This window comes from Bos indicus, chromosome 18, assembly GCF_029378745.1.
Source record: "Bos indicus isolate NIAB-ARS_2022 breed Sahiwal x Tharparkar chromosome 18, NIAB-ARS_B.indTharparkar_mat_pri_1.0, whole genome shotgun sequence".
In the NCBI taxonomy this organism is placed as follows: Eukaryota; Metazoa; Chordata; class Mammalia; order Artiodactyla; family Bovidae; genus Bos; species Bos indicus.
In genome coordinates this window covers 12,260,262-12,288,239 of record NC_091777.1, presented here as the reverse complement: position 1 = coordinate 12,288,239, position 27,978 = coordinate 12,260,262, and the positions used below count along the sequence as shown (strand labels likewise).

General features: G+C 47.4%; 2 protein-coding genes across 7 annotated transcripts in view; one reads left to right on the top strand and one right to left on the bottom strand.

Annotated features, from left to right (window-relative positions):
• The window catches only part of GINS2 (GINS complex subunit 2), a 39,110-nt gene extending 16,046 nt beyond the window's left edge, over positions 1–23,064 (top strand). The window contains exons 3-5 of the mRNA XM_019978790.2: positions 14,964–15,063; positions 17,663–17,789; positions 17,928–23,064. Of these exons, the coding sequence (XP_019834349.1) occupies positions 14,964–15,063; positions 17,663–17,789; positions 17,928–18,053 (353 nt within the window). The 3' untranslated portion in view covers positions 18,054–23,064. The remainder of the gene's footprint in view (positions 1–14,963; positions 15,064–17,662; positions 17,790–17,927) is intronic.
• GSE1 (Gse1 coiled-coil protein) overlaps positions 19,379–27,978 on the bottom strand; it is a 395,102-nt gene continuing 386,502 nt past the window's right edge. For 5 of the 6 annotated variants that reach the window (XM_070770408.1, XM_070770407.1, XM_019978786.2 and 2 more), the window contains 3 exons: positions 26,513–26,785; positions 23,727–23,830; positions 19,379–23,117 (listed from right to left, as the gene is read on the bottom strand). In XM_070770408.1, the coding sequence (XP_070626509.1) occupies positions 22,983–23,117; positions 23,727–23,830; positions 26,513–26,785 (512 nt within the window). In that variant the 3' untranslated portion in view covers positions 19,379–22,982. The remainder of the gene's footprint in view (positions 23,118–23,726; positions 23,831–26,512; positions 26,786–27,978) is intronic. The other variant, XR_011561427.1, reaches the window with a different exon arrangement.

Genomic DNA, 27,978 nt, shown 5'->3' with positions numbered 1-27,978 from the left:
GGTGGGAGGTGATATCTCATTGTAGTTTTGATTTGCATTTCTCTAATAACAGAAGCAGAAGATAATAAGAAGAGGTGGCAAGAATACACAGAAGAACTATACAAAAAAGATCTTCATGACCCTGATAGTCACGATGGTGTGATCACTCACCTATAGCCAGACATCCTGGAATGTGAAGTCAAGTGGGCCTTAGAAAGCATCACTACGAACAAAGTTGGTGGAGGTGATGGAATTCCAGTTAGGCTATTTGAAATACTGAAAGGTGATGCGGTGAAAGTGCTGCACTCAATATGCCAGCAAATTTGGAAAACTCAGCAGTGGCCACAGGACTGGAAAAGGTCAGTTTTCATTCCAATCCCAAAGAAAGGCAATGCCAAAGAATGCTCAAACTACCACACAATTGCACTCATCTCACACACTAGTACAGTAATGCTCAAAATTCTCCAAGCCAGACTTCAAGAATACATGAACCATGAACTTCCAGATGTTCAAGCTGGTTTTAGAAAAGGCAGAGGAACCAGAGATCAAATTGCCAACATCTGCTGGATCATTGAAAAAGCAAGAGAGTTCCAGAAAAACATCTATTTCTGCTTTATTGACTATGCCAAAGCCTTTGACTGTGTGGATCACAATAAACTCTGGAAAATTCCTCGAGATGGGAATACCAGACCATCTGACCTGCCTCTTGAGAAATCTGTAGGCAGGTCAGGAAGCAACAGTTAGAACTGGACATGGAACAACAGACTGGTTCCAAATAGGAAAAGGAGTACATCAAGGCTGTATATTGTCACCCTGCTTATTTAACTTATATGCAGAGTACATCATGAGAAACGCTGGGCTGGATGAAGCACAAGCTGGAATCAAGATTGCCGGGAGAAATATCAATAACCTCAGATATGCAGATGACACCACCCTTATGGCAGAAAGTGAAGAGGAACTAAAAAGCCTCTTGTCGAAAGTGAAAAAGGAGAGTGAAAAAGTTGGCTTAAAGCTCAACATTCAGAAATGAAGATCATGGCATCTGGTCCCATTAGTTCATGGGAAATAGATGGGGAATCAGTGGAAACAGTGTCAGACTTTTTTTTTTTTTGGCTCCCAAATCACTGCAGATCGTGATTGCAGCCATGAAATTAAAAGACGCTTACTCCTTGGAAGGAAAGTTATGACCAACCTAGATAGCATATTCAAAAGCAGAGACATTACTTTGCCAACAAAGGTCCATCTAGTCAAGGCTATGGTTTTTCCTGTGGTCATGTATGGATGTGAGAGTTGGACTGTGAAGAAAGCTGAGTACTGAAGAATTGATGCTTTTGAACTGTGGTGTTGGAGAAGACTCTTGAGAGTCCCTTGGACTGCAAGGAGATCCGACTAGTCAATCCTAAAGGAGATCAGTCCTGGGTGTTCATTGGAGGGACTGATGCTGAAGCTGAAACTCCAGTACTTTGGCCACCTCATGCGAAGAGTAGACTCATTGGAAAAGACCCTGATGCTGGGAGGGATTGGGGGCAGGAGGACGAGGGGACAACAGAGGATGAGATGGCTGGATGGCGTCACCGACTCGATGGACATGAGTTTGGGTAAACTCTGGGCATTGGTGATGGACAGGGAGGCCTGGCGTGCTGCGATTCATGGGGTCACAAAGAGTTGGACACGACTGAGCAACTGAACTGAATAATTAAAAGAGTCGAGCATCTTTTTCATGTGCTTTTTGCCATCTGTCTGTGCCATCTTTGGAGAAATGTCTATTTACATCTTCTGCCCATTTTTTAAGAAGTGATCGATTTATTCTGGCTGTGCTGGGTCTTCACTGCTGCACACCTCTGTCTGCTTGTGGGTAGCAGGGGCTACTTTGCAGTTGCGGTTCATGGGCTTCTTGTTGCAGTGGCCACTCTGGTTGTGGAGTACAGGCTGCAGGGTGCTTGGGCTTTAGTGGTTGCAGTTCGTGGGCTCAGTCATTGCTGTTCCCAGGCTCTGGAGCACAGATGCTGTGTGCAGACTTAGTTGCTATGCAACAAGTGGCATCTTCCCGGATCAGGGATTGAATCCATCCATGTCTCCTGCATTGGTAGGTGGATTCTTTAGCACTGAGCCTCCAGAGAAACTGCCCATTTTTTGATTGGGTTGTTCAAGCTTTTTTGTTGTTGAATTGTATGAGTTGTTTGTAAATTTTAGAGATTAAGCTCTTGTAGGTCACTTCATTTGCAAATATTTTCTCCCATTCTGTGGGTTGTCTTGTCATTTTCCGCATGGTTTTCTCTGCTGTGCAAAAACTTTTGAGTTTTATTTGGTCGTATTTGTTTATTTTTGGTTTTAGTTTTTATATTGAAATATATAGTTGAGCAACAGTGTTGTCTTAGTTTCAGATTTACAGCATAGTATTTCAGTTATATGTATACATATTGGGCTTCTTAGGTGGCTCTAATGGTAAAGAACCCACCTGCCAATGCAAGAGACGTGGGTTTAATTTCTGGTTGAGGAAGACCCCCTCGAGGACGACATGGTAACCCACCTCAGTGTTCTTGCCTGGGGAATCCCATGGACCAGGAGCCCAGTGGGCTACGATCCCTAGGGTTGCAAAGAGTCGGACACGATTGAAGCAACTTAGCATGCACATGCCTACGTGTATCTCTTTCTCAAATTCTTTTTCCATTACGGTTTTTACAGGATAGTGAGCAGAGTTCCCTGTGTTTTACTGTAGGTCCTGTTGGTTATTTATGTTAAATATAGTAATGTGTATATATCGATCCCAAACTCCCAATTTATCTTCCCCTCCACTTTTCCCCTGTGCTGACCATAAGTTTGTGAGTCTGTTTCTGCTTTGTAGATAAGTTCCTTTCTATAACTTTTTATAGAATCCACATATAAGCAATATCATATGATATGTCTTTCTCTCTCTGGTTTCCTGGACTTAGTATGATAATCTCCGTGTCCATGCCTGTTGCTGCAAGTGGAATTATTTCATTTTTTTTAAATTGAAGTATAGATGATTTACAGTGCTGTGCTCATCTCTGCTGTACAGCAAAGTGACTTAATTATTCACGTGTGTGTGTGTATACATTTTTAAAAATATTCTTTTCCATTATGGTTTCTCCCAGGAGGTTGGATATAGTTCCCAGTGTGAGACAGTTGGACCTTATTATTTATGCATTCTAAATTAATAGTTTGCATCAACCAGTGCAGAATTCATAGTCCACCCCTGTAGCTGTCCACCCCTCCTCCCCTGGCAGCCAGAAGTCTGACTTCTGTGTTAGTCTGCTCCCGTCCTGTAGACGGGTTCATTTGTGCCGAACTCTAGATTCCACGTGTAACTGATGCCACGTGGTATGTGTCCTTCTCTTCCTGATTGACTGACAGTACGGTTATCTCTAATTGCATCCAGGTTGCTGCAAATGGCGTCATTTCTTTTTTTAATGGCTAAATAGTATTTCATTGTATGTATTTACCACTCGATGAATTCATCTGTTGGTGGAGATTTAGGTTTCTTCCATGTCTCAGCTATTGTAAGCAGTGCTGCTATGAGCATAGGGTACATGTGTCTTTTTGGATTTAGGCTGGGTGTGTGCCCAGGAGTGGGGTTTTTGGATCATAGGATAGCTCTGTTTTTAGATTCCTGAGAAACCTCCATACTGCTCTCCATAAGTTCGCCAGCGTGTATTAACACCGCAGTGCAGCAGGACTTCTTTTCTCCATGCCCTCTCCAGCGTTCATTGTTTGTACAATTTTTGTTGATGGCCATTCTGACCAGTGTGAGATGATATCCCATTATAGTTTTGATGTGCGTGTCTCTAATTAGCAATATTAGGCATCTTTTCATACATCTCTTGGCCATGTGTGTGTCTTCTTTAGAGAAAGTCTGTTCAAGTTTCCTGACCGTTTTTTTGATTGGATTGTTTTTTTAGCTACATGAGCTCTTTGTCAAGTTTGGAGATGGGTCTCTTGTTAGTCTCATCATTTTGCCAACATTTTCTCTCATTCTGTGTGTTGTTTTGTTTATGGTTTCCTTTGCTGTGCAAAACCTTTTGAATTTAATGAGGTTTCATTTGTTTATTTTTAGTTTTTATTTTTCATTGGAATGTAGTTGATTAACAGTGTTGTGTTATTTTAGGTGTACAGCAAAGTGATCCAGTTATAACACATTACATGTATTTTCTCTTTCTTAAATTCTTTTTTCATTTAAATAATTAGAGATTATTAATCAGAGTTCCCTGTGCTGTATAGTAGGTCCTTGTTGGTTATCCATTTTAAATGTTTCTGTGCGTATATGTCAATCCCAAACTACCAGTTTACCCCTTCACTCCGTGTTTTTCCTTTGGTAATGGTAAGCTTTTGTCTAAGTCTGAGTCTGTTTCTGTTTTGTAAATCAGTTCATTTGTATATTTTTAGATTCTGCATGTAAGCTGTATCGTGTGATGTTTGCCTTTGTCTGTGTGGCTTACTTCACTTGCTATGGTAATCTCCAGGTCTACTGATGTTACTGCAAGTGGCATTATTTCATTCCCTTTAATGACTGATGAGCACTCCAGTGCATGGCTGTAGCACATCTTCTTTATGAATTTATCTGTTGAGGGACATTTAGATATCTTCTGTGTCTCAGCTGTTGTAACCAGCACTGCTATGACCACGGGTGCATGTATCTTTTTGAAGTATATATTTGCCCAGTTAGATGCCGGTGGGGGGGTGGGGATTGCTGGATCATATGGTAGCTCTAATTTTAATGTCTGAGCACCTCTATACTGGTTTCCACAGTGGCTGCACCAACGTACATTGCCACGAACAGTTGAGGAGGGTTCTCTTTTCTCCACACCCTCTCCAGCGTTTATTGTTTGTACACTTGTTGGTGTCTGCCTTTCTGACAGATGTGAGGTGATATCTCATTGTAGTTTTGATTTGCATTCTTCTAATAATTAGCGATGATGATGATGCTTCTTGCACAACTACATGTGTTCTTTGGAGAAAAGTCTTTTGGAGTCTTCTTCCCATTATGTGATTGGATTGGGTTCATATCAAGTTGCATGACTTTATACATTTTGGAGATGGATCCCTTGTAGCTCTAATTATTTGAAAATATTTTGTACCGTTCTGAAGGTTGTCTTTTCATTTTTTTTTTATAGTTTGCTATGCAAAAGCTTTTGAGTTTAATTATGTCCCCTTTGCTTATTTTTATTTTTGTTTTATATTGCAGTTTAGTTGATTAATAAAGAAATGCTAAAAGCAAAATGGCTGTCTGAGAAGGACTTACAAATAGTTGTGAAAAGAAGAGAAGCGAAAAGCAAAGGAGAAAAGGAAAGATATAAGCATCTGAATGCAGAATTCTAAAGAATAACAAGGAGAGATAAGAAAGCCTTCCTCAGTGATTAGTGCAAAGAAATAGAGGAAAACAATAGAATGGGAAAGACTAGAGATCTCCTCAAGAAAATCAGAGATACCAAGGGAACATTTCATGTAAAAATGGGCTTGATAAAGGACAGAAATGGTATGGACCTAACAGAAGCAGAAGATATTAAAAGGTGGCAAGAATACACTGAAGAACTGTACAAAAAAGATCTTCACGACCCAGATAATCTCACAATGGGGTGATCACTCACCTAGAGCCAGACATCCTGGATTGTGAAGTCAAGTGGGCCTTTCTAGGAAGCATCACTATGAACAAAGCTAGTGGAGGTGATGGAATTTCAGTTGAGCTATTTGAAATCCTAAAAGATGATGCCGTGAAAGTGCTGCATTCAATATGCCAGCAAATTTGGAAAACTCAGCAGTGGCCACAGGACTGGAAAAGGTCAGTTTTCATTCCAATCCCAAAGAAAGGCAATGCCAAAAGAATGTTCAAACTACTGCAAAATTGCACTCGTCTCACACATTAGTACAGTAATGCTCAAAATTCTCCAAGCCAGACTTTAAGAATATGTGAACCGTGAACTTCCAGATGTTCAAGCTGGATTTAGAAAGGGCAGAGGAACCAGAGATCAAATTGCCAACATCCGCTGGATCATAGAAAATGCAAGAGAGTTCCAGAAAAACATCTACTTCTGCTTTATTGACTATGCCAAACCTTTTGACTGTGTGGATCACAACAAACTGTGGAAAATGCCTCAAGAGATGAGAATACCAGACCACCTGACCTGCCTCTTGAGAAATCTGTATGCAGGTCAGGAAGCAACAGTTAGAACTGGACATGAAAAAACAGACTGATGCCAAATAGGAAAAGGAGTACATCAAGGCTATATATTGTCACTCTGCTTATTTAACTTATATGTGGAGTACATCATGAGAAATGCTGGGCTGGATGAAGCACAAGCTGGAATCAAGATTGCCAAGAGAAATATCTATTATCTCAGATATGCAGATGACACCACTCTTATGGCAGAAAGTGAAGAAGAACTGAAGAGCCTCTTGATGAAAGTGAAAGAGGAGAGTGAAAAGTTGGCTTAAAGCTCAACATTCAGAAAACGAAGATCATGGCATGCAGTCCCATCACTTCATGGCAAATAGATGGGGAAACAGTGTCAGACTTTATTTTTTTTGGCTCCAAAATCACTGCAGATGGTGACTGCAGCCATGAAATTAAAAGACGCTTACTCCTTGGAAGGAAAGTTATGACCAACCTAGACAGCATATTCAAAAGCAGAGACATTACTTTGCCAACAAAGGTCCGTCTAGTCAAGGCTATGGTTTTACCAGTGGTCATGTATGGATGTCAGAGTTGGACTATAAAGAAAGCTGTGTGCTGAAAAATTGATGCTTTTGAACTATGGTGTTGGATTAGACTCTTGAGAGTCCCATGGACTGCAAGGAGATCCAACCAGTCCATTCTAAAGGAAATCAGTCCCGATTGTTCATCGGAAGAACCGATGTTGAAGCTGAAACTCCAATACTTTGGCCACCTGATGCAAAGAACTGACTCCTTTGAAAAGACCCTGATGCTGGGAAAGATTGAAGGTGGGAGGAGAAGGGGATGACAGAGGATGAGATGGCTGGATGGCATCACTGACTCAATGGACATGAGTCTGAGTGAACTCTGGGAGTTGGTGATGGACAGGGAGGCCTGGCGTGCTGCGGTCCATGGGGTTGCAAAGAGTCGGACACGGCTGAGTGACTGAACTGAAAGTTGTGTTAGTTTCAGGCATATAGTGTAGTGATTCAGTTGTATATATACATGTATCCACTCTCTTCAAATTCTTTTCCCCTTTCGGTCATTAAAGAATAGTGAGCAGAGAGTTCTGTTAGTGGAAAGAGAGTCTGGAGACCCTTCCTCCTGTGGACCTTGGTTCTCAGTAAGGACCCAAAAAAGAATCTAAGATCCTACCATTACCAGAAAGTTAATTAACAATAAAGAACAGGTAACCAGGAGTCAGACACAAGTGAGTGACTGAGAAAAGAAAAGAAAGAACAGAGAGAACACCTCAAGAGAGAGGTGGGTTGCTCCAAGGGAGGCAAATGGCCCTAGAGGTCTGGGGTACAAGTTTTTAAGGCAAGGTCATTTGCATAATTGAGGAGGGTCACTGATTGACAACCTTGATTGATAGCAGCAGGTTATAGAGCAAGAGGCTCTACTGCACATACCCTTCTCATTAATTAGACATATGTCTTCATGGAGTGTTTATGAGCAGCTGATGAGCCCAGTGGCCACCACAGGTTAGTGGTGTGTGTGTGCACGTGCTGCAGTGGGGAAAGTCCCACCAGTTCGCTGGTGGGGTTTTTCCCCTTGACCATTTTGGAGTACTGGTAGGGGGTGTATTGTGGGGGGGCTTGTATATCTTTCAGTGCGATTAGGCAGTATGGGCCGGTCAGCTGAAGGGGCCGCTCCTCCTTGCTCTCAGCACCCTGCTGTCAGTCCCTTGTGTTACACAGTTGGTCCTTGTGGGGTATTGATTTTAAGTATGGCAGTGTGTGCATGTCAATCCCAACCTCCAGTATCTCTCTCCCCTCCACTTTTCCTTTATGCCAAGGGTAAGATTGGTTTCTAAATCTGTGAGTCTGTTTCTATTTTGTAAATATATTCATTTGAATCATTTTGTTTTAGAATTTACATATAAGCCATTTCATATGATATTTGTGTTTCTCTGGTTTAGTTTACTTGGTATGACAATCTACATGTTAATCCCGGTTCATCCATGTAGCTGCAGATGGTATTATTTTATTTGTTTTAATGGCTGAGTAATACTCCATTGTATGTATGTACCACATCTTCTTCATCCATGAGTCTCTCCATGAACATTTGGGTTGCTTCCATGTCTTGGGTGTGGGAAGCAGTGCTGCAGTGAACACTAGGGTGCGTGTGTCCATTGGAACCATGGTTTTCTTTGTATCCATAGGAATATGAATGCTGGATCATATGGTGGCTCTATTTTTAGTTTTTTAAGGAATCTTCAAACTGTTCTCCAGAGTGACTGTTGTTGAATCGCTGAGTCATGTCTGACTCTTTGCCACCCCATGGACTGCAGCACACCAGGCTCCTCTGTCTTCCACTATCTCCCGGAATTTGCTCAAATTCTTGTCCATTGAGTCTGTGGTGCTATCTAACCGTCTCATCCTCTGCCACCCCTTCTTCTCCTACCCTCAGTCTCTCCCAGCCTCAGGGTCTTTTCCAATGAGTCGGCTTTTCACATTGATTGGCCAAAGTATTGGAACTTCAGCATCAGCCCTTCCAATGAATATTTAGGGTTGATTTCATTTAGGATTGACTAGTTTGATCTTGCAGTCCATAGGACTCTCAAGTCATCTCCAGCACCGATATTCCTTAATAATAATAGTGTGGGAGTGTTCTCTTTTCTCTACACCCTCTCCAGCATTTATTTTTTGTAGACTTTTTGATGATGGCCATTCTGACCAGAGTGCAGTGGTATTTTTTGTAGTTTGATTTGTATTTCTCTAACAATTGAAAATGTTGAGCATGTTCTCAAGAGCCTGTTGCCATCTGTGTATCTGCTTTGGAGACACGTCGATGTAGGACTCTTATCCATTTTTTGATGGAGTTGGTTTTTTGATATTGAGCAGCCTGAGCTCTTTGTCAGTTTTGGATACTAATCCCTTGTCTGTCTCATGATTTGCATATATTTCCTCCTGGTCTGTTGGTTGTCTTGTCATTGTCTTTATGATTTCCTCTGCTGTGCAAAAGCTTTTGACTTTCATTTGCTCCTATTTGCTTTTTTTAAAAATAATTTATCTTATATTGAAGTATGCTGCTGCTAAGTCACTTCAGTGGTGTCTGACTCTGTGCATCCCCATAGATGGCAGCCCACCAGGCTCCTCTGTCCCTGGGATTCTCTAGGCAAGAACACTGGAGTGGGTTGCCATTTCCTTCTCCAATGCTTGAAAGTGAAAAGTGAAAGTGAAGTCGCTCAGTCGTGTCTGACTCCTAGCGACCCCATGGACTGCAGCCCACCAGGCTCCTCCATCCTTGGGATTTTCCAGGCAGGAGTACTGGAGTGGGGTGCCATTGCCTTCTCCGATACTGAAATATAGTTGAATAACAGTGATTTTTAGTTTCACATGCACAGCATGATGACTCAGTGATACGTATTACGTGTATGTTTCTCAAATTCTTTTTCCATCTTGGTTTACAGAATGGTGAGCAGAGTTCCCTGTGTTGTACTGTAGGTCCTTGTTGGTCATTTACTGTAAATATGGTAGTGTGTTTATGTCAGTTTCCCAAATTATCCTTCCTCTCCACGTTTTTCTTTTGCTAAGCATAAATTTGTTTACTGAGTCTGTTTCTGTTTTGTAAATACATTTAGTTGTATCATTTTTTTTTTTTTTTTTAGAATCCACAAGTGATATCGTATGATATTTGTCTTTGTTTTCTTTCTGTGTCTGGCTTACTTTACTTAGTATGATAATCTCAAAGTCTATGCATGTTGCTGCACATGGAAATTATCTCATCTTTTTTTTAAAAAATGGAAGTATAGGTGATTTACAGTGTTGTGCCCGTCTCTGCTGTACAGGGTAGTGACAGTTATATACATACATTCTTTTTTTTTTTTAATATTCTTTTCCATTATGGTTTATCCCAGGAGGATGGATGTAGTTCTCAGTGGCAAACACTGGAAACTTACAGTTTATCCATTCTGAATAAAATGGCTTGTGCCTGCTCTCGGTTGCAGTCTTCGGCCTCCCGTTCACCTGGCTCTTTCCTATTGCGGAGCGTGGGTGCCGGGCGCTCAGGCTTCTGGTTGTGGTGTGGGCTCAGCTGCTGCGTCTAGAGCACATGCTTATCGTTGTGGAGCACGGCGTAGTTGCTCTGCGGATGTGGGGATCAGAGATCATACCTGTGTCTCCTGCTTTGGCAGGCAGACTCTTTACCACTGAGCCACTAGGGAAGCCCTGGATTTTGTTGATATTGAGCTCCGTGAGCTCTTTGTCAATTTTGGTGATGGATCCCTTCTTGGTCTTATTGTTTGCAGACATTTATTCTATAGGTTGTCTTGTTTTGTTCTTGGTTTCCATTGCTGTGTGAAAGCTTTTGAGTTTAATTAGGTAATGTATGTTTGTTTTTAAGTTTTATTTCATATTGTAGTGCAGTGGGTCTGTATAGTCAAAGCTATGGTTTTTCCATTAGTCATGTATGGATGAGAGAGTTGGATCATAAAGAAGATTGAGTGCCGAAGAACTGATACTTTTGAACTGTGGTGTTGGAGAAGACTCTCGAGAGTCCCTTGGACTATAAGGAGATCCATCCAGTCTATCCTAAAAGAAATCAGTCGTGAATATTCATTGGAAGGACTGATGCTGAAGCTGAAGCTCTAATACTTTGGCCAGTTCAGTTCAGTCACTCAGTTGTGTCCGACTCTTTGCGATCCCATGGACTGCAGCACGCCAGGCCTCCCTGTCCATCACCAACTCCTGGAGTTTACTAAAACTCATGTCTGTTGACTCTGTGATGCCATCCAACCATCTCATCCTCTGTCATCCCCTTCTCCTCCCACCTTCAATCTTTCCCAGCATCAGGGTCTTTTCAGATGAATCAGTTCTTCACATCAGGTGGCATTGTTCTTCACATCACAAAGCATTGGAGTTTCAGCTTCAGCATGAGTCCTTCCAGTGAATATTCAGGACTGATCTCCTTTAGGATGGACTGGTTGGATCTCCTTGCTGTCCAAGGGACTCTCAAGAGTCTTCTCCAACACCACAGTTCAAAAGCATCAATTCTTCTGCAGTCAGCTTTCTATAAGGAAAGATGTGTCCGACTCTCATATCCATACACGACCACTGGAAAAACTGTAGTTTTTACTAGACGGACCTTTGTTGGCAAAATAATGTCTCTGCTTTGTAATATGCTGTCTAGGTTGGTCATAACTTTCCTTCCAAGTAGTAAGCGTCTTTTAATTTCATGGCTGCAATCACCATCTGCAGTGATTTGGGAGCCCCCCAAAATAAAGTCTGATACTGTTTGCACTGTTTCCCTATCTATTTCCCATGAAGTGATGGGACCGGATGCCATGATCTTCGTTTTCTGAATGTTGAGCTTTAAGCCAACTTTTTCACTCTCCTCTCTCACTTTCATCAAGAGGCTTTTGAGTTCCTTTTCACTTTCTGCCATAAGGGTGGTGTCATCTGCAGATCTGAGGTTATTGATATTTCTCCTGGCAATCTTGATTCCAGTTTGTGTTTCTTCCAGTCCAGCGTTTCTCATGATGTACTCTGCATATAAGTTAAATAAGCAGGGTGACAGTATACAGCCTTGATGTACTCCTTTTCCTATTTGGAACCAGTCTGTTGTTCCTTGTCCAGTTCTAACTGTTGCTTCCTGACCTGCATACAGATTTCTCAGGAGGCAGGTCAGGTGGTCTGGTGTTCTCATCTCTTGAAGAATTGTCCACAGTTTATCGTGATGCACACAGTCAAAGGCTGTAGCATATCTCTTTGGTAGGCCCCAGCAGTCTTTGTCGATGGTCGTTCAGCACTTAGTTGTGATTTTGGTGTCTTCATAAGAAGAGGTGAGCTCATGTCTCTCTGCCGTCTTGTCTCCACTGTCAGCTGCACAGACACGAAGACCAAATATTGAATTATTCTATTTATGTGATGAATTGTCCTGAGCAGGCAGATCCGTAAAGACAAGGGAAATTAGTGGTTGCCTAGGGATGGAGGTTTGAGTGGGTGATAGAAAGATTATGGGGTTCCTTTTGGGGTGGTGAAGATACTGTAAAGTCGATTGAAGTGATGGGTGTTCAACTCTGTGACTATATTAAAAACTATTGAGTGGGTGAATTGCATGATATGTTGATTATGCCTCTGTATAAAGGTGTTGGGGGGGGGGAAAAAGGAAAATACTGGGTCAAAGAGGCTGTCTGTCTTTATCCCAAACTTTTGCAGGCTTTTTTTCCTCACCTTGGTGATAAGAATGGCTCATTACTGAGAAGGATCTCAAATTTATCTAGGGTTGGGTTTGGGGGAATATAGAATCTGAAAAGCCTCTGAATGAGTTTGACTGTCCCCTTCCCTTTGGGAATCACCCAGGGGCCCCTGCCTCCTAGAAGCTTGGACACTTGGAGCCAAGTGTGACTCAAATATAGGTTAAAGACTGCGTGAGCATTTTGTCTTTAGTCCGTATCCCAAAGGGGTGTGTGAAGCTGGTGGTCCAGAAACATGGCAGGAAACTCAAGTTCGTTAGGCTTTGAGGGCTTGTTGGTTTTTTTTTAAGCAGGGACACATACCCTCAGCAGTGCCCCCCCGCCCCCCGCCCCGCTGGCTCCCCACACACCAAGGTCCTGGTTCCATCGGCACTTCTTCCCTTTCCAGCCTATTCCAACCCCAGGTGATGTGGGGCAAAAACCTGTCTGGTGGGAGCCCCGAGTCAGCGGGAAGGCGTGGGAAAGTTTCTCTGGGCCTTCTCACAGGCCTGGGCCATCCTGGGGACAGGAGTGGGCATCGCTCATCAGTCCACGAGGGCCGCTGCTGCCGCTGCCACCGTGGATTAGCTCTGCCTGTTCTCGGATGGCGCACATGGAATCATCTAGCATGTCAGTTTTTGCTCTCGCTTCTTTTAAACGTTTATTTGGCTGCACTGGGTCTCAGCCGTGGTGTGTGCACTCTTGAGTCCTGGCATGTGGGGTCTAACCTAGGACCCCGGCACCGGCAGCGTGGCATCTTTGTCCCTGGGCCACCAGGGAAGTCCTTGCTCTGACATCTTTAATTCAGCGTAACGTTCTTGAGATTCGTTCCCCTGTTGTTGTATGTGTTGTTACCTTATTCTTTTATCCTGAATAATGTTTCACTCACTGTGTGAGTATTCCACAGCTTGTCCGCATTTTCTGTTGGTGGATGTTTGGGTTGTTCCCCATTTTAGGCTATTGTGATCAAGGCTGCTTTGTGAACAGTCGTGTCTGAGTCTTTTTGTGGGTATTTGCTTTTATTTCTCTTGGGTAAATAAACGCCTAGAGCCCTGGAACTGCCAGCTCACAGGGCAGACTGCTCACTCTCGGAGGAGCCGCTCAGCAGCCCTGCAGCATGGTTGAACCGCTCTTGTGACCCAGCAGAGATGTACGAGCTGCTGCTATTCCGCCCCAGGCCACGCTGGGTGTTGTCGGTCTCTGCTGCAGAGATCAGACAGAGGTGTTTTATCCTCTGAGGTAGATGTAAAAAGGGAGAGTCGGTCTGTGGTGTGGGGAAGACGAGTGTGGAGAGAGGGCAGGCGGGGGTCCCATCAGGAGCTCAGGGTGGCCCGACCACTGGGTTGATGGAGGTGGGCAGATGTGGTTGGGGTCCAGGTGTGTTTTGAAGACAGGATGGGCAGGGTTTGCTGCGGGACAGGCCGTGGGATCAGAGAGAAGTGAGGGTGCCCGCTGGGGCTGCTGGCGGAGCTGGGGTGCCGTTTCCCAAGACTGGGACCAGCCTGGGCTAGACTGGGAGAGGGGCGTTGACTGTGGGGAGTCAGAGGAGAGTTTTCTTTTTAAGACAGAAGGTGCTGCGTGGAGGCTGATGGACTGGAGAGTGAGGAGGGCGCACTCAGCAGTGAGGGCAGCTGCCACGCCCCGTTCTGTGCAGTGAGAGGGGGTCCAGCACGCCCTTGGGGTGCGGGAGTGTGCGGGGAGAAGGCTGGAGAGGGTGAGGATGGCAGGGGGTGGGCACCAGGGGCCCTGGGGGTGGGTGGGCAGTCAGAGGAGACCCCACGCAGAGTGGCCTGTGCACGCCTTCACCACAGCTGCAGCCTGGTTCAGGACCAGGGTTTCTCAGCCAGGGGAAAGGATGGGGGAGGCCGGTGTGCGATGTTCTTGCTGGATGGGATCGGACTCAGCACTTTGGTTCCAGACTTGGGGCTTTCAAGCTCCTCTTACTTGTAGGTTGTCTTGCTCTCTTCTGAGCAGTGTTTTTTGTCTGTTAATATCTTTGGTTGTGCGGATTCTTCGTTGCTGTGCAGGCTTCCTCTCTAGTGGCAGCCAGCAGGGACTCCTCTTGCTTGCAGTGCACGGGCTTCTCACTGTGGTGGCTTCTCTTGTTGCGGAGCACAGGCTCTAAGCTTAGCTCCAGGGCACGTGGAGTCTTCCGGGACCAGGGATCAAGCCCATGTCCGCTGCAGTGGCAGGTGGATTCTTATCCACTGTGCCAGCAGGGAAGTCCTAAACAAGGTTTGGTATGAAGAAGGAAACTTTGCCAGTCACTAGTTACTATCATGTCCGCTTGGATCAAAGGTAGAATACTTCACTCTCCCCAAGAAAAGACCTGGCTCTGACTGTTCTCAGTCATGCATTTTGCAGGCCCAGCAACAGCTATAACCCAAATCTACCACCTTCTCTAAGAGAAGCTTAGAGGTTTGAAGAAATCAACCCTGTAATATCTAGTTAGTGATAATAAATGATAAAGTGTTTTTTTTTTTTCTGTTAGTTGATTGACTAGGTAACATGAAGTACTTGGGCAGGTGTGTTCTTCACCACTGCGCCACCTGGGAAACCCACTTGGTAAATTTGGAAGGTTTTAAATATATATTTTGCTTATGGTCATAGTAAAATGTATTCACTTCTAAATTTCAGAAAAGTTGGAGAAGATTCGAGATCATGAACGAAAGGAAGAAACTTTTACACCTATGCCCAGCCCTTACTACATGGAGCTCACCAAACTGCTGTTAAATCAGTGAGTAGCCCCACGGAGCCCACAGCCCGTGCCGCCTGCATCGGTCTGGACCCCTCTCCGCCCCAGCCCTCAGCCTGGAGGCATCGGGCGCGCACACGCTGACTGGGCTCCGGCTGTCCCACTTCCCCTTTTCCTTTCCTCTGTCCTTCCCTCTCCTGGTGAACCCCTTGTTCTTTCTGTTCTGCATCCTAACCCCCGCTTGTTTCTGGACTCCCTCTAACAGTGGCTTTTCCTTCACAGCAGTCACCGTTGTTAGTCACCCTGCACCCCTTTTCTTCTTGGGGCCTGGGTGTCTGAGAGCTTCCGTCTCCTGCACAGGGAAGGGCCGGGGCTCCCGTCTGCCTGTGACCCTGAGCTGGATGGGAAGGCCCCTGGTCAGGCTCCCTGTCGGCTTCTCCCTCAGCCAGAGTGCGCTTCTGTAGAGAAGGCTGCGTGGGCCTCCCCTGCCCTCTGGAGCCTCTCCAGGCTTGCAGTCCTGCTCGTGGCATTCACGCTGCATAGCCTGGCTCCCCTCTTCCTCGTCTCACAGCTCTGCAGGCCTTCCTCTCTCTCCAGGGTCTGGGGTCACGCTGGCCTCTCTCACTTCCACACGTAAGTAGAAGGTCCAGGTCCTCAGAGCACACGTGTGCGTGTCCACTGCCCCGTTCCTCTGCCCAGCGAGTCCCCTGTCCCCGCCTCCTCCTGGGTTTAGCACAGGTCCTCCCCCCAGGTAAGCACGCCTGTGCTCATCCCCGTCTCCAGGGCAGCCCTTGTCAGCGCTCTGCTCTCACCGCCGTCTGCCTGGGCCGCTCCTCTGCCCCGCCCCCGTTCTCACGGGCGGGGGCCGTCTCGTGCCCCAGCAGTGCCGGGTGCTCACATGTTTGTTGCTCACGTGTTTGTCAATAAATGAATGAATCAGCGGAGAAAGCAGGCAAGTATAGACAGCGTTGCCTAGGAGCAGCTTAGAATGTAGTCTGCACAATGCCAAGCCTTTCAAACGCTGAGCACCTTTTAATTGGTGAATTCAAGGGCAGGTCCAGAACGGAAGTTGGAAGTGGCCTGCTGCCTGCTGTAGAACAGCGAGGGCTGGGGCCCCGTGCACGGCACTGCGGATTCAAGTGGAGACTTGCGTCACGTGGGCTTGTCCTTGAGTTGACCTGAGGCAGCAGTTGTGCAGTTCACAACACTCCCCTTGTACAGCCTGCTAAGTGTCCCACTAGGCAGTGGAATTGGTCCTGTAGGCCCAAGTTCTGGTTCTGTTACCGGTGTGGTGTGACAATCTGTTAGGAGAACAGCCTGATGCAGCCCTCACGCCTGGCACTGCCCGGGGAGGGCTCCGTGGCTCGGAGGATGGAGGGACACATATTAGGGGAGAGGGTGTAGGCAGCACAGAAGGTGAAGAGCCCAGGGCTGTGGAGTGGGGCTGCTGGGACCCGCGTGCCTGCTGAGGGCAGGGGAGCGGAAGCCGTGTCCCCAGGAGGGTGTTCAGGCATGGGTGGGAGGGGGTGTCATTTGGAGGACCCAGAGGCTGCCTTGGAGGGGAGTGACTTCAGAAAGGAGAATACAGAAGTAGAGGGAAGGTCTGCGCGTCTGTAGGTTTTGAAGTTCAGAATATCATGTACACAGTTCCTATCAAACCCCCCATTTCCTTAGAGTCATTCATTCAGCGAAGGGGCCTTTGTTCTGCAGTGCAGTTCACAAGGAGCTGTGGGCCTTTGTTCCTTCACCTGCTGTTCAGACCGTAAGATCCACATTTGGGTCTTAAGTCTCCTACATCAGCTTTATACCACTGACTCTCCGTCTCCACTCATGAGCTCACTGTAGCCTGCGGAGGCTCATCCAGCCTGTCGTCCCTGGAGTTCATTCCAGGAGGCCTGGTGAAGGATGTTGGCCTCTGCTTTTGTCTTAGTTTGTCCCTTCCTTTAGAGGTTAAGGTCAGTTTAAAAATGTGTCACAGGAAAGCTGTCAGTGCCCTGCGCGGACTCCAGGCCGTACTTTTACCCCAAATTTGCTACGTATGGGCGGGCTACTTACGCTGATTTGCTTTTTGTTTTGTAATTTTTGCAAACGTATCTTTGTGGTCTCTGTCCTTCACGGGCTTTTGAGGGGAGGGAAGTGCTGTGCTGTGTAGTGCAGAGGGCTGCGCCTGGCACACAGCCTCCGCCCGCTTTCCCTGGTGGGCTGTAGCCCTGGGGCATTAGCGTCAGAGGCCATGACCTCTGAGCCGGCCTTCGAAAGATGCGTTCTCGCAGGAATTGTACAGAACACAGCACAGAGCACCCAGTTACCCCTAGACAGGAAGACCAGCTCAGAGCTGCTGCCCCAATACCTCAACGTTTTTGGTGAATAAACAGAAGTCCTTGTACTGCAGGCTGCCCAGGACAGCTAAATATGAGCACAGCTGACTTGGTGAGCATACTGGCTGAATTTTCCTGGCACCAAGGTTAACTGCTAGAAATCCTTACATTTTAAAACTGAAAGGTAAAACAGACTTTGAGCCTCAAACAGCTTGTGCATTTCTGTCTAAGCAGTGTTTAGGAAGAAGCCACTTTTCCTCAGATGCTGGCTCAATTTACTGCACGCTTCCCTGTGCGACTTAGCTCACATTTTCTTCCTTTAGTGCTTCGGACAACATCCCGAAAGCAGATGAGATCCGGACCCTGATCAAGGACGTGTGGGACACTCGCATAGCCAAGTTCCGGGTGTCTGCTGACAGCTTCGTGAGGCAGCAGGAGGCACACGCCAAGGTGCGCACGACGGGCGGGGGCTCAGGGGCTGACGCCCAAGCTGGCTTTCAGAAAACCATTGCTCACTGGTTCTTTATCCAGTAGATTTAACCTTTCTTGAAATCAAAAACTCAACCAGCTGTTTTCCCTCACGTTTAGCTGGATAACTTGACCCTGATGGAGATCAACACCAGCGGGGCTTTCCTCACACAAGCGCTCAACCACATGTACAAACTCCGCACAAACCTGCAGCCTTCGGACAGCGCCCAGTCTCAGGACTTCTAGGCAGGGACCGCTTGTCCAGGCCCGTGTCTGCCGGCAAGAGGCTCCCCAGGCGGCGTGAGCATTCGGGACATGACAGAGATACTCACGTTTCTGGAACTCTAGACCACTTCTGAATCTACGAAAAAAAGTGCAGTGAAGGAAGGAATGGGTTTATAATCTGGTTGGAAAGCAACAGGCTTACGCTCAGTTGAGACATTCTGTAATTCCTTATCTGTGTCTGGGAGCCAGCTGCCTTTTATGGGGGAAGAAAAAGCACTGGCAGAACGGGAGCGTCCCCAGCAGAGCCCCAGTCTCCTGCACGGGACAGTCGTGTGCAGCTGAGTGTTCAGTGATGTCGGGTGTTGCTTTTAAGATAAGATACAGCAGGCCAGTGACGTGGCCTTTCTCTTGGGCTACATTCAGTCTCCCACAGAGACTGTTCACACCGTGCGGGACAGCCCTGAGCACTCGGCTGGTGACGGTGACCCGTGCTTCTCATTAAGCCCCAATGCACAATAAAGGTGGAATCACTCAGTTCTCTTTGGGTTTTTTCCTGCATCACTCCCGCATGAAGGGAGCAGGCTCAGTGGCTTAAGGATCTGACAGAGCAGACTGAGAGGGTTAGCAGACAGCATGCCCTTCTGACCCCCACTCTTGGGTGTCTCTTGTTTGCTTGGCTGCTTCTGGGAAAGGGCTAAAAGGTTGTTTATCAGCAAGAAAGTAGGGGAAATGAATTCCATGTGTGTGTAAGTGAAGCTGAAGATGCGCTGCCAGGGGAGAACGGGGCCTGTGCGGTGGTTCTTGGTGGACTGAGGGGACAGCCTGCTTGAGGCAGCCGTGGCTCAGGCCAGAGTCCTGATTTTCCCTGGGAGGAGAATCTTCAGCTGTAGCACCACTTGATTCCTTACAGAAAGTACTTTCCCTCAAGTCAGGGGCGGGGGGCAATGACTGTCCAGTCCTGTAATGAGTGGGTTCAATCTCCAGCTGGTTCTCGAGGGTTTCTGAAGCGGGGGTATGTGTGTGATCATGTGACCAACTGGGCCCTGCTGGTGTTTTGACCCTTCAGCGTTTAAAACTCAAGTGACTTCAAGTTACCTGGGCGCTATTCGTCCATTCCAGGTGGGTCCCCAGATGTCCCTCTAAACAGCAGCTCGTGTTTAAACACTGAAGGAAGGGCCACACACAGAGGGACTATGACCCAGAACACTCGGTCTCCATAGTTTCATCCCTTCTCCTGAAACCAGGCTGAGGTCCAGTTGAATCTGTCTTCACACTTTACTTGTAAAGCTGTAGAATTGTTATTTTTTCCCCCTTACTATAACATAAAAAAGATTTTTCTCTTAACATGATTTAGGAAGATTTTATTTTCTGGATGTTGTCAGAAATTACAGCAATATATTCATAAATACCTAATTACTACATTCAACAAATAATATTACAATACAGTTAATTCAAACAAGTACACTTAGAACAGGTTTAATTTCACAGCATCTAAACTGCCCCCAGAGTGACCGAGGCACCGTTCCTCCTCCCCCGAGTCCTGGTTGGCTGTCCTGGCAGTTAGCAGCACCACGGGCTGGTAGCATGGGCCTCCTCAGCTCAGGCAGAGTTAAGGGGTCTAGTTCAGCACTGGATCGGAAGCTGGGGGACAGGCTACTGCAAGCAGTGACGTCGATAGCGTGGCTACTAGAAGAGTAGGGGGCTGCTGCTAAGTGGCTACTCTACACTGTAAGAGGAGCAACTTCCTGTGCTAGCCATCCCCATCTGGTGGTGGGTCCCCGGAACTGTCTACACTTTTAAACCGTGGCTCAGAGGGAAACGGGGTATGTGGCTTAGATTTAGAGATGGGGCAGCATCGCGAGCTACTCGATGGAATGCCACCCCACGCAGACTCAGATTACCTGTTGTTATTCTTTGCTAGTTTGCTAAAGGGGGCTCCTTTTAATAGTCTTTGAATTTCCCTGAGGATATAATCTTTATTAGCACTTTGCATGCTGCCAATTGTTGCATTTCCTTTAGAATATAGACTAAACTATTGGTCATTTATGTGAGATAATAGATTATGATACTTTATGCCAGTTTGCCTGTTTCTATGAAACACTCATTTTCAAATGATCAAGTCGTGCAGTGCCAAGTGTGGGAGGGAAACTCTAGTTACTACTGATCTGATTAAATGCACAGAGCCACACGACTCAGCTTTGGCAGGTACCCCTCAAATTTAGCAAAACTCCGTCAGGTCACAAAAATGCTGACACAAAAGTTCCAGAATCACTTCGAGAGAAAATTTGCTATATTTCTGAACTTTGTCTTTCAAAAAACTCAATGTGAAATAGCTGAACAAAAAGCTTTAGGGATTCCATATTTGTCAGCTTTTAAGCCTAAACTGAAAAAAGACTGATGCTACTCACTGTTCTTTTTGAAGAAGAGTTTTCAGGTTATAAACTGTTCAGTGGGGGGCATGATTGGGTATGCTGTCTCCCAGAGAGGCGCACTTCTGTTTTCACAAGACCCTCTGTTACCTTTTTCTTTCTTCATGTTGCCTTACTGGTCTGTATTTATATTCTGATTGTCATATTACTTGTTGAGCCCTAGGATATTCAGAGATCCTCACAGGTAGGTGGGGGAGGGGGTGCCACTCGGAAGGGGAAAGCTGTTAATACCCGCTCAGGGACAGAGCTGCCACCCCTGGTCAGCTGTCCTTTAACCTGTGTGCCACGAACTCCTCCCCAACCAACACACGGCAGCCAAGGGCGCCCCCCGCCAGGTGGTGAGGGGTCGGGGCTGTGCTTTTCCCATCAGGTCTGTTCTTCCCTTTGCTTCTAGCCAAGGCCCTTTACCAGCGCCCAGGAGCAAAGGCATCCAGACGTTTTCTATGATGGAGGAGGATGACTGGTGGGAAGTGCCAAGATGTAAGCCTTAGGCCTTCAGAACAGCAAGCAGGTTCTAAACAGAGAAATTCAGTGATGTTTTGCCCTGCCTCTTGGCAGTGGGGCTCCCTCTAAACACCTGTCCCCACCTGTGGCACGTGGTGCTCTCCGTGTCTCTGCTGGGAAGAGGCCCCCAGAACAGCTCTCAGTTCTCAAGTCATTTCTGTAGAGAGGAAAGCACTTGCTGACTGCTGATAATACTGGCGGCACTTTTTGTCTGAGTTTGCTAATAACTGGAAGATTGTTGGCAGGCATACAAAGCAAACTGCGTGGGAACAGATAAAGTGACACAGTGTCATCTGCCAGCAAGCTGTTCTGCACAGCTAAGGTCTGGGCTGAGGGCGTGGCCACTGGTCACAGCGCCTGGCCTTCCTGAAGGTCAGCCAGCCCGTCCCCAGGCCGGGGCGGAGGGGCGCACGTGGCCTGACGTGTGGTCCCCTCCCCTCCCCCAGGCACACCGACCACGGGCTGCCTTGGCCTCCGGTTTAGGCCCACTGGGGCAAGAGCTGCCTTTCTGATCTAGACGCAACCCAGCCTGAACCAGCAGCAACTGCGGCAAGGAGGGTGGGCTCCCTCGGCCCCGCGCTTCGCCCTGATACGATTATCCCCGTTTCCAGAGGCTCCTGCGCTCATCACAGTGAGCCCACGAGGAGAGGTTCTGGCGCACGTAGCTCACCCTGCCTTTAGGCTGTTTGGAAGCTCTGCATCTAAACCAGGCCCCTCCTCCTGCTCAGACTGCTGTAGACACCTTGGCACCGTCACAGAAACTGCGCCCACCTCAAAGGTTCTCCTCACGGAGTGCGCGTGTGAAGCTGCACGCACACGCCTGCCTGGTTCCCGCTGGAGACCAGCAGCGCTCGCCGGCTGGGGCAGCCGGGGAGGGCCCGGCGAGAGGGAAGAGGAACCATGGCTTTCCACATCACTCTCTGGTGCAACTCAAAAATGAAGTGCTCGTGTAGGCGCCAGTGGTAAGCTCTTTTTACTTTTCTTCTTCTTTAATTTTTAAAAACACGTCAATAACGTCCTGACCAGCAGCAGTACAAACACTAAAAGCAAGGCTTGGTTTTTTTTTTTTGCCCAGAAAAACAAAACAAAAACAAAACCCCCAAACAGGAAAACAAACAACAAAAAATCCCCCCAAACCACATATTAAAAATGGCAGGCTTTTTATAACAATAATTAAAGTAATAAAAACATACAAAACTTTGTTTTTTAATATATATACACAGTACAAGGCTGAAGCACCTTTGACTTTTCTCTCAAAATTGACATTTGTATGAAAACACCCCCGCCCCCCCGCAGTAACAATCGGGTGGGTGTGGATCAATGTACACATGGAGCTCTGGACACTTTCCCCCACGAAGGAATAACAGGTACCTTCAGTCTGGCGATTCACTTTAGGTAAGAGCTTTTCCGGGGAAAAGCCTTTGGGTGAGGCTTCGGTTCTGTTGCTTTGTGTGCTCCTAGGACCTCTTGCTTTCAGGAAAATTTTGCAGGAAAAATAACTAAACAAATAAGCCCTTTACTTAGAATGCACCCCACCTTCCTTCTGCTGGAGCAGGTCTCAATCCCGGGGAGGAGTGAGACCAGCCACCCCACGGCCAGAGCAGCCCGGGTTCCTGAGGCCAAAGGACCTGGCGACGAGACGCACACCGACGGTCCGTGCCACTCACGCGCCCTGGGGCTGGGAAACAGTCAGAGCTTAGTGTTGGTGACGGAGCCTTCATCTCGAGACTAAAAAATGACAACGCTGGAAAGGGTAAAACCGCCTTTAAAAAGGAAAAAACTATGGGCATCTTACACGGGTTGCTTGCCGAATGACAAAGGTGATTCAACTGCATTGAAGTCAAGGCGAGTTCGTTCTTTTTTTCTGGAGCCTGGAATCCTTTGCTTCATGCATGGCACATTCTCTTTTTTTTTTTTTTTAAGCGTCAAACCTCCCAGTGAAAAATATTAAATATTCAAGGTAATAAAATAGATAATATTTCTATACTATAGGTTCGGCCTAGTGCAAGGGAAACCGTCACCTCGGGTAACCCTTGAAGTAGCCTCTAGGCCAATGCATTGCAGGCAACGCAAGGCACTTCCGTAAGTGGTCCAGTTCCGCCTGGAGCCGCTCCCGTTCTGAAACGATCTTCTGTTTCTGGCTCCTCAGCTCCTGGAGAGAGATTCGTGTCAGACCCGCAGTTGACACAGTAAGGAAGGCTGTGGGATGCGCTCTAACTGCCCCCAGTATCTCCCAGCGGCAGCGTCTGCTGCTCTCGCAGCTTCAGCCCCGTCACTGTCAAGCTTCTGCCACTTCAGGAGTGGCCAAGATGTTCAAGCCCCAAACAGGACAGCACCCATCCCGTGGGCGGGAGGAAGCCGGCAGGGCTCTCACTGTCACGGCTGTGTGTAGGGGGTCCATCCTGTCCTTCCCGCGGGTGGGAGGAAGCCGGCAGGGTTCTCGCTGTCACGGCTGTGTGTATGGGGGTCCATCCCATCCCAAGAGCTCTCCCCTCTCCCTCCATTCTCCTGAGCACGTCACGGGGGGAGACTGACATGGGCAGTGCACCAGCCCCCACCCTTCCAGATCCATGTTCTGCAAACAGATGACACTCCCTCCTCAGGTGATTCCTGAATTTACCCCCTATCTCTCAAGAGCACAACTTCCCTTTAAAACTTGTCTGTATGGGTGCTCCTGAACCCAGACTCGAAAGGCTGAACGGGAATAACCACTGTGGAGTCAAGAAAGCCCCCCGGAGCCAGTCTGATCCCTGAGACTCACCGCCATGCTGTGGGAGAGCTGCTCGGCCGTGAGGCTGAGGCTGTAGTGCTGCGCCTCCAGCCGCCTGCACTGCGCCTGCAGCACCTGCCGCTCCAGATCTTGCTCTGAAAAGACAAGCCAGTGTGACGTCTCCTGTGCGCAGGGCCCAGGGCCCGGCACGCGGCCGCCTCTCTCCAGAGCAGCTGGCCGAAGCTCTCCCCTTTGGACCACATGGCTCCCTGCCCTGTCGATTGAGCTGGCGACTAGATGTCACTAAAGTGACCCAGCCCAGTGGAGTAAAGACCAAGGACGCAGCGTCCAAGGGCAATGTAAGGGGTGCAGCTTAGGGAATAGTAACAACTTACAGCCTTAATTTGCATTTTTCAAGGAAGATAAAAGGGTTAGACACGAAAACTTTTAAGCTGTTAGAAATTTATAGTTTTAACAAGTAAAGTAAAACCTCTGCCTTTCCGAAAAATACTGAGCTTCAAATCTTCAAGGATAAATCTCTGTTTTAACAGTCTCTTCAATAAGTGGTGCTGAGAAAACTAGACAACTGTATATAATAATGAAGCAGAACACTAACACCATATGCAGAGGTACATTCAGAATGGACTGAAGACCTAAATGTGAAGCTGGTTATTATAAAAACCCTTAGAGAAAAACATGGGCAGGAGAATCTTTGACATAAATTGCAACAAGCTCTTTTGATCCACTTCCTAAAATAATGAAAACAAACACAAACGGTGGGCCCAAATTAAACTTCAAGGCTTTTGCAGCAAAGGAAACCATAAAACAAAAAGATAACCCACCATACAGGAGAACGTATTTATAAAAGATGCAACCAATAAGGAATTTAATCTCCAAAATATGCAAACAGCTCATGTAGCTCAATATTTAAAAAAAAAAACAACCTAATCAAAAAATGGGTGAAGATTCCGCCCCCCGCCTCCCACCTTATTTTTCTTAATGAATCTTGGGTTCCCTGACCAGGGATTGAACCCACACTTTCCTCACTGGAAAGTGGATTCTTAAGCACTGGACCACCACCTCACCATCTGGGTGAGCATCTAGATAGCTATTTTTCCAAAGAAGACATAAAGATGGCTGAAAAGATGCTCAACATCACTAATTATCAGAGATGAAAATCAAAACCACCACCTCACCCCATTCAGAATGACCATCATCAAAAAACCTTCAGTAAATGCTGGAGAGGGTATGGAAAAAAGGAACCTTCCTACTCGTGGGTGGGAATATAAACTGCTGCAGCCACTATGAAGAGGACTATGGAGGTTCCTTTAAAAACTAAAGAGACCTACCATACGATTCAGCAATGCCAACCCTGGGGGCTATATATCTGGAGAAAACAATAATTTGAATAGATACCTGCAATCTTATGTTCACAGCAGCACTTTAAACAGCCAAAACATGGAGGCAACCTAAATGTCCATCAACAGAGGAATGGATAAAGAAGATGTGGAACATATGTACAGTGGAATACTACTCAGCCACAGGAAAAATGAAATGCCATTCACAGCGACATGGATAGACCCACAGATGGTCATACCGAGTGAAGTAAGCTAGAGAAAAACACGTATCACAAATATGATTCCACATATATGCGGAATCTAAAAAAAAATGGTACCTATGAAGTTATTTACAACACAGAAATAAAGTCAGAGATGCAGAGAACAGCCTTCTGATTATGGGGGTGGGGGATAAATTAGGAGATTGGTTTTAACACAGAGAACTCTGCTCAAAATTCTAATGGCCGATATGGGAAAAGAACGTAAGAAAGGGTGGATGTGTGTTTAACAGACTGATTTTGCTGTATACCTGGAACTGACAAATAACTATACATACTTCAATAAAAAAAATATAGGCATTGATACTCTTTGTTATGGCTGCTGCTGCTAAGTCGCTTCAGTCGTGTCCGACTCTGTGCGACCCCATAGACGACATCCCACCAGGCTCCCCCGTCCCCGGGATTCTCCAGGCAAGAACACTGGAGTGGGTTGCCATTTCCTTCTCCAATGCATGAAAGGGAAAAGTGAAAGTGAAGTCGCTCAGTCGTGTCCGACTCTTCGCGACCCCATGGTCTGCAGCCCACCAGGCTCCTCCATCCATGGGGTTTTCCAGGCAAGAATACTGGAGTGGGGTGCCAATGCCTTCTCCATTGTTATGGCTATGAGGGCATTCTTTTTGATTGTATTGAATACTTAGCTGGTTTTACGATGCTTATTTCAAAATATCCGAAATGATCGTGATATTCATGATAAAAACTTCTCTACAGTATGGTAATAAGTAGAATCTGGAAGTGGTGACGGCCAGGGTTCTGACGTTCTGGAGGCCGACAAGGGCTGGCCTCCTGTGCTGAGTGCTGTGCCAGGAGGATCGGAGCCTGTGGGCATGTTCTGAGACACACAGCCCGCAAGGTGTGCCAGAGGGAGACCTGGGCTCGGCTGGGTGAAACACTGCCTTTTCTAAACAGGGCGAGGACGGACAGAATGTTCAGAAGTGCAACAGGACTCAGCAGGCAAGCAGGCCTAGGTCCACGCTGTCACGCCGGGTGGGGCAGGCGCTCTGTGCCTAGGTTCCTCAGGGAGGACGTCTGTCCCTGAGGGATAGCTATTGCAAGCTAGCCCGGGCACCCCAGAAGCCCGAGGAGCGGTTCTGAGGCTCCTGTCTGCCTGTGGCCCAGGAGCCCGGGGTCTTGTCACTCCAACAGTCCCCAGCCTGGCGATGGAGACCGGCACCCATCGTGAGCCCGCGGAGCCTCCTGGCACACCCTCCCCGGCCCTCCGTACCTTCCACGTGTTCCTGGTAAGCTTCCAAAATGGCCTCGATCCCCTGCCACTTGCGCCTGGGCGGGTCCTCGTCGTCGTCCTCTCCGTCGTCCTCCTCCTCTGAGTCCGGGTCCATCTCCTGCGCCAGGGGGCCCTTCCTGCTGGCGGGGGGCTCCTGCTGCCCGTTGTGCTGGGGCGGAGGAAGGCGGCTGGAGGACTGCAACTCGGGGAGGTTGTAGTGGACGGATGCGTCAACCTTGTGGTTCTGCTCCGCCGACAGCACAGCTGCGCTTCCTGAGGAGAGAGACGGCTGTCACAGGGCCCCCGGGGCGGTCACAGGGCCCCCCGGGACACGCCCCGGGGGCAGGCAACGCCGTCAACAGGTCCCGGCAGGCACGACGGAGCGGCGCGAGGCCTCTACCCTTCGGAGACCAGAGGCGGCTCCATCAGAAAGGCTGGAGCGTGCCGCCGCAATGGCGGCAGAGCTGGGTCCAGGTCACCATGCTGTGCCGACACGCTCGGCTGGGTTAGGCTATAAGCCGCGCTGCACTGGTCTGTAAAGCGTCTGCACCCTCTCCCAGGACACACAGGCGCTCCGGTCCCGGAGCACACCCCGTGCTACCAAGAGTCTGAGCAGGCTGGGCCTGTCTAGACCGGGTCTGCTCCGCCTCCCGGTGCGGACAGCAGCCTTGGGCAGTCAGTGGACCCGTAAGGCCCAAAGTGGCAGGGGCTGGATGATGCTCAAGTCCTGAGGAAACAGGCAAGTGTAAAGTCAGGGAAGGGGTGAGATCAGGCAGGAAAAGTTAAGTCCTTAAGCTTGCCGGAAAACCTCTGTGGGTGTGTCTTAGAGGGAGCACGGGGGTTTAATCTAGCCAAAACATTTCCCCTCTTGAAAAATATGACTCCTAACTCACAACAAAACATCCAACAGAGGACAGTTTTGTTTTGCCCTTTTTTTAAAATCCACATCAAAACCACTACCCTTCGCTTTTTCATTTCATCCCTGCTGACAGCATTATTTTACCTGAAGGATACTGACACTGTCAGACCTGTTTATCTAAAAATGCTTCTTTGTCTATTCAGTTTTTTTTAGGAGGAAAATTTTTAAAATTGTTTTGGCAAAATAATGTGAAAATAATCATATAATTTTCTCTGGGCTGTTGCTCCCTGAGCATTCTTTTCTAGTCAGTTTCAACCTTTGATTCAGTGGGAATCAAACGTACTGACCCCTGTACTCTGAACTGTAGTGACTCCCACACGGAGATGTCCAAGGGGCATCTCGACTCCGGGGGCTCAGGCACAGACCAGAGCAACCAGCATGTCCCACCAAGTGCCGCTGGGTCTGGTGCTCAAGCGACAGTGGTGCTCCCAGGTGAGTCTGCGGGCAGGCTGGGAGATCCGTGCACCGTGAAAGGCGTGGATCCTATTTTTGCTGAAAAGGCTCCTCCCTTGTCATTACTTTTTTTTTTTTACAAAAAAGTCAAATG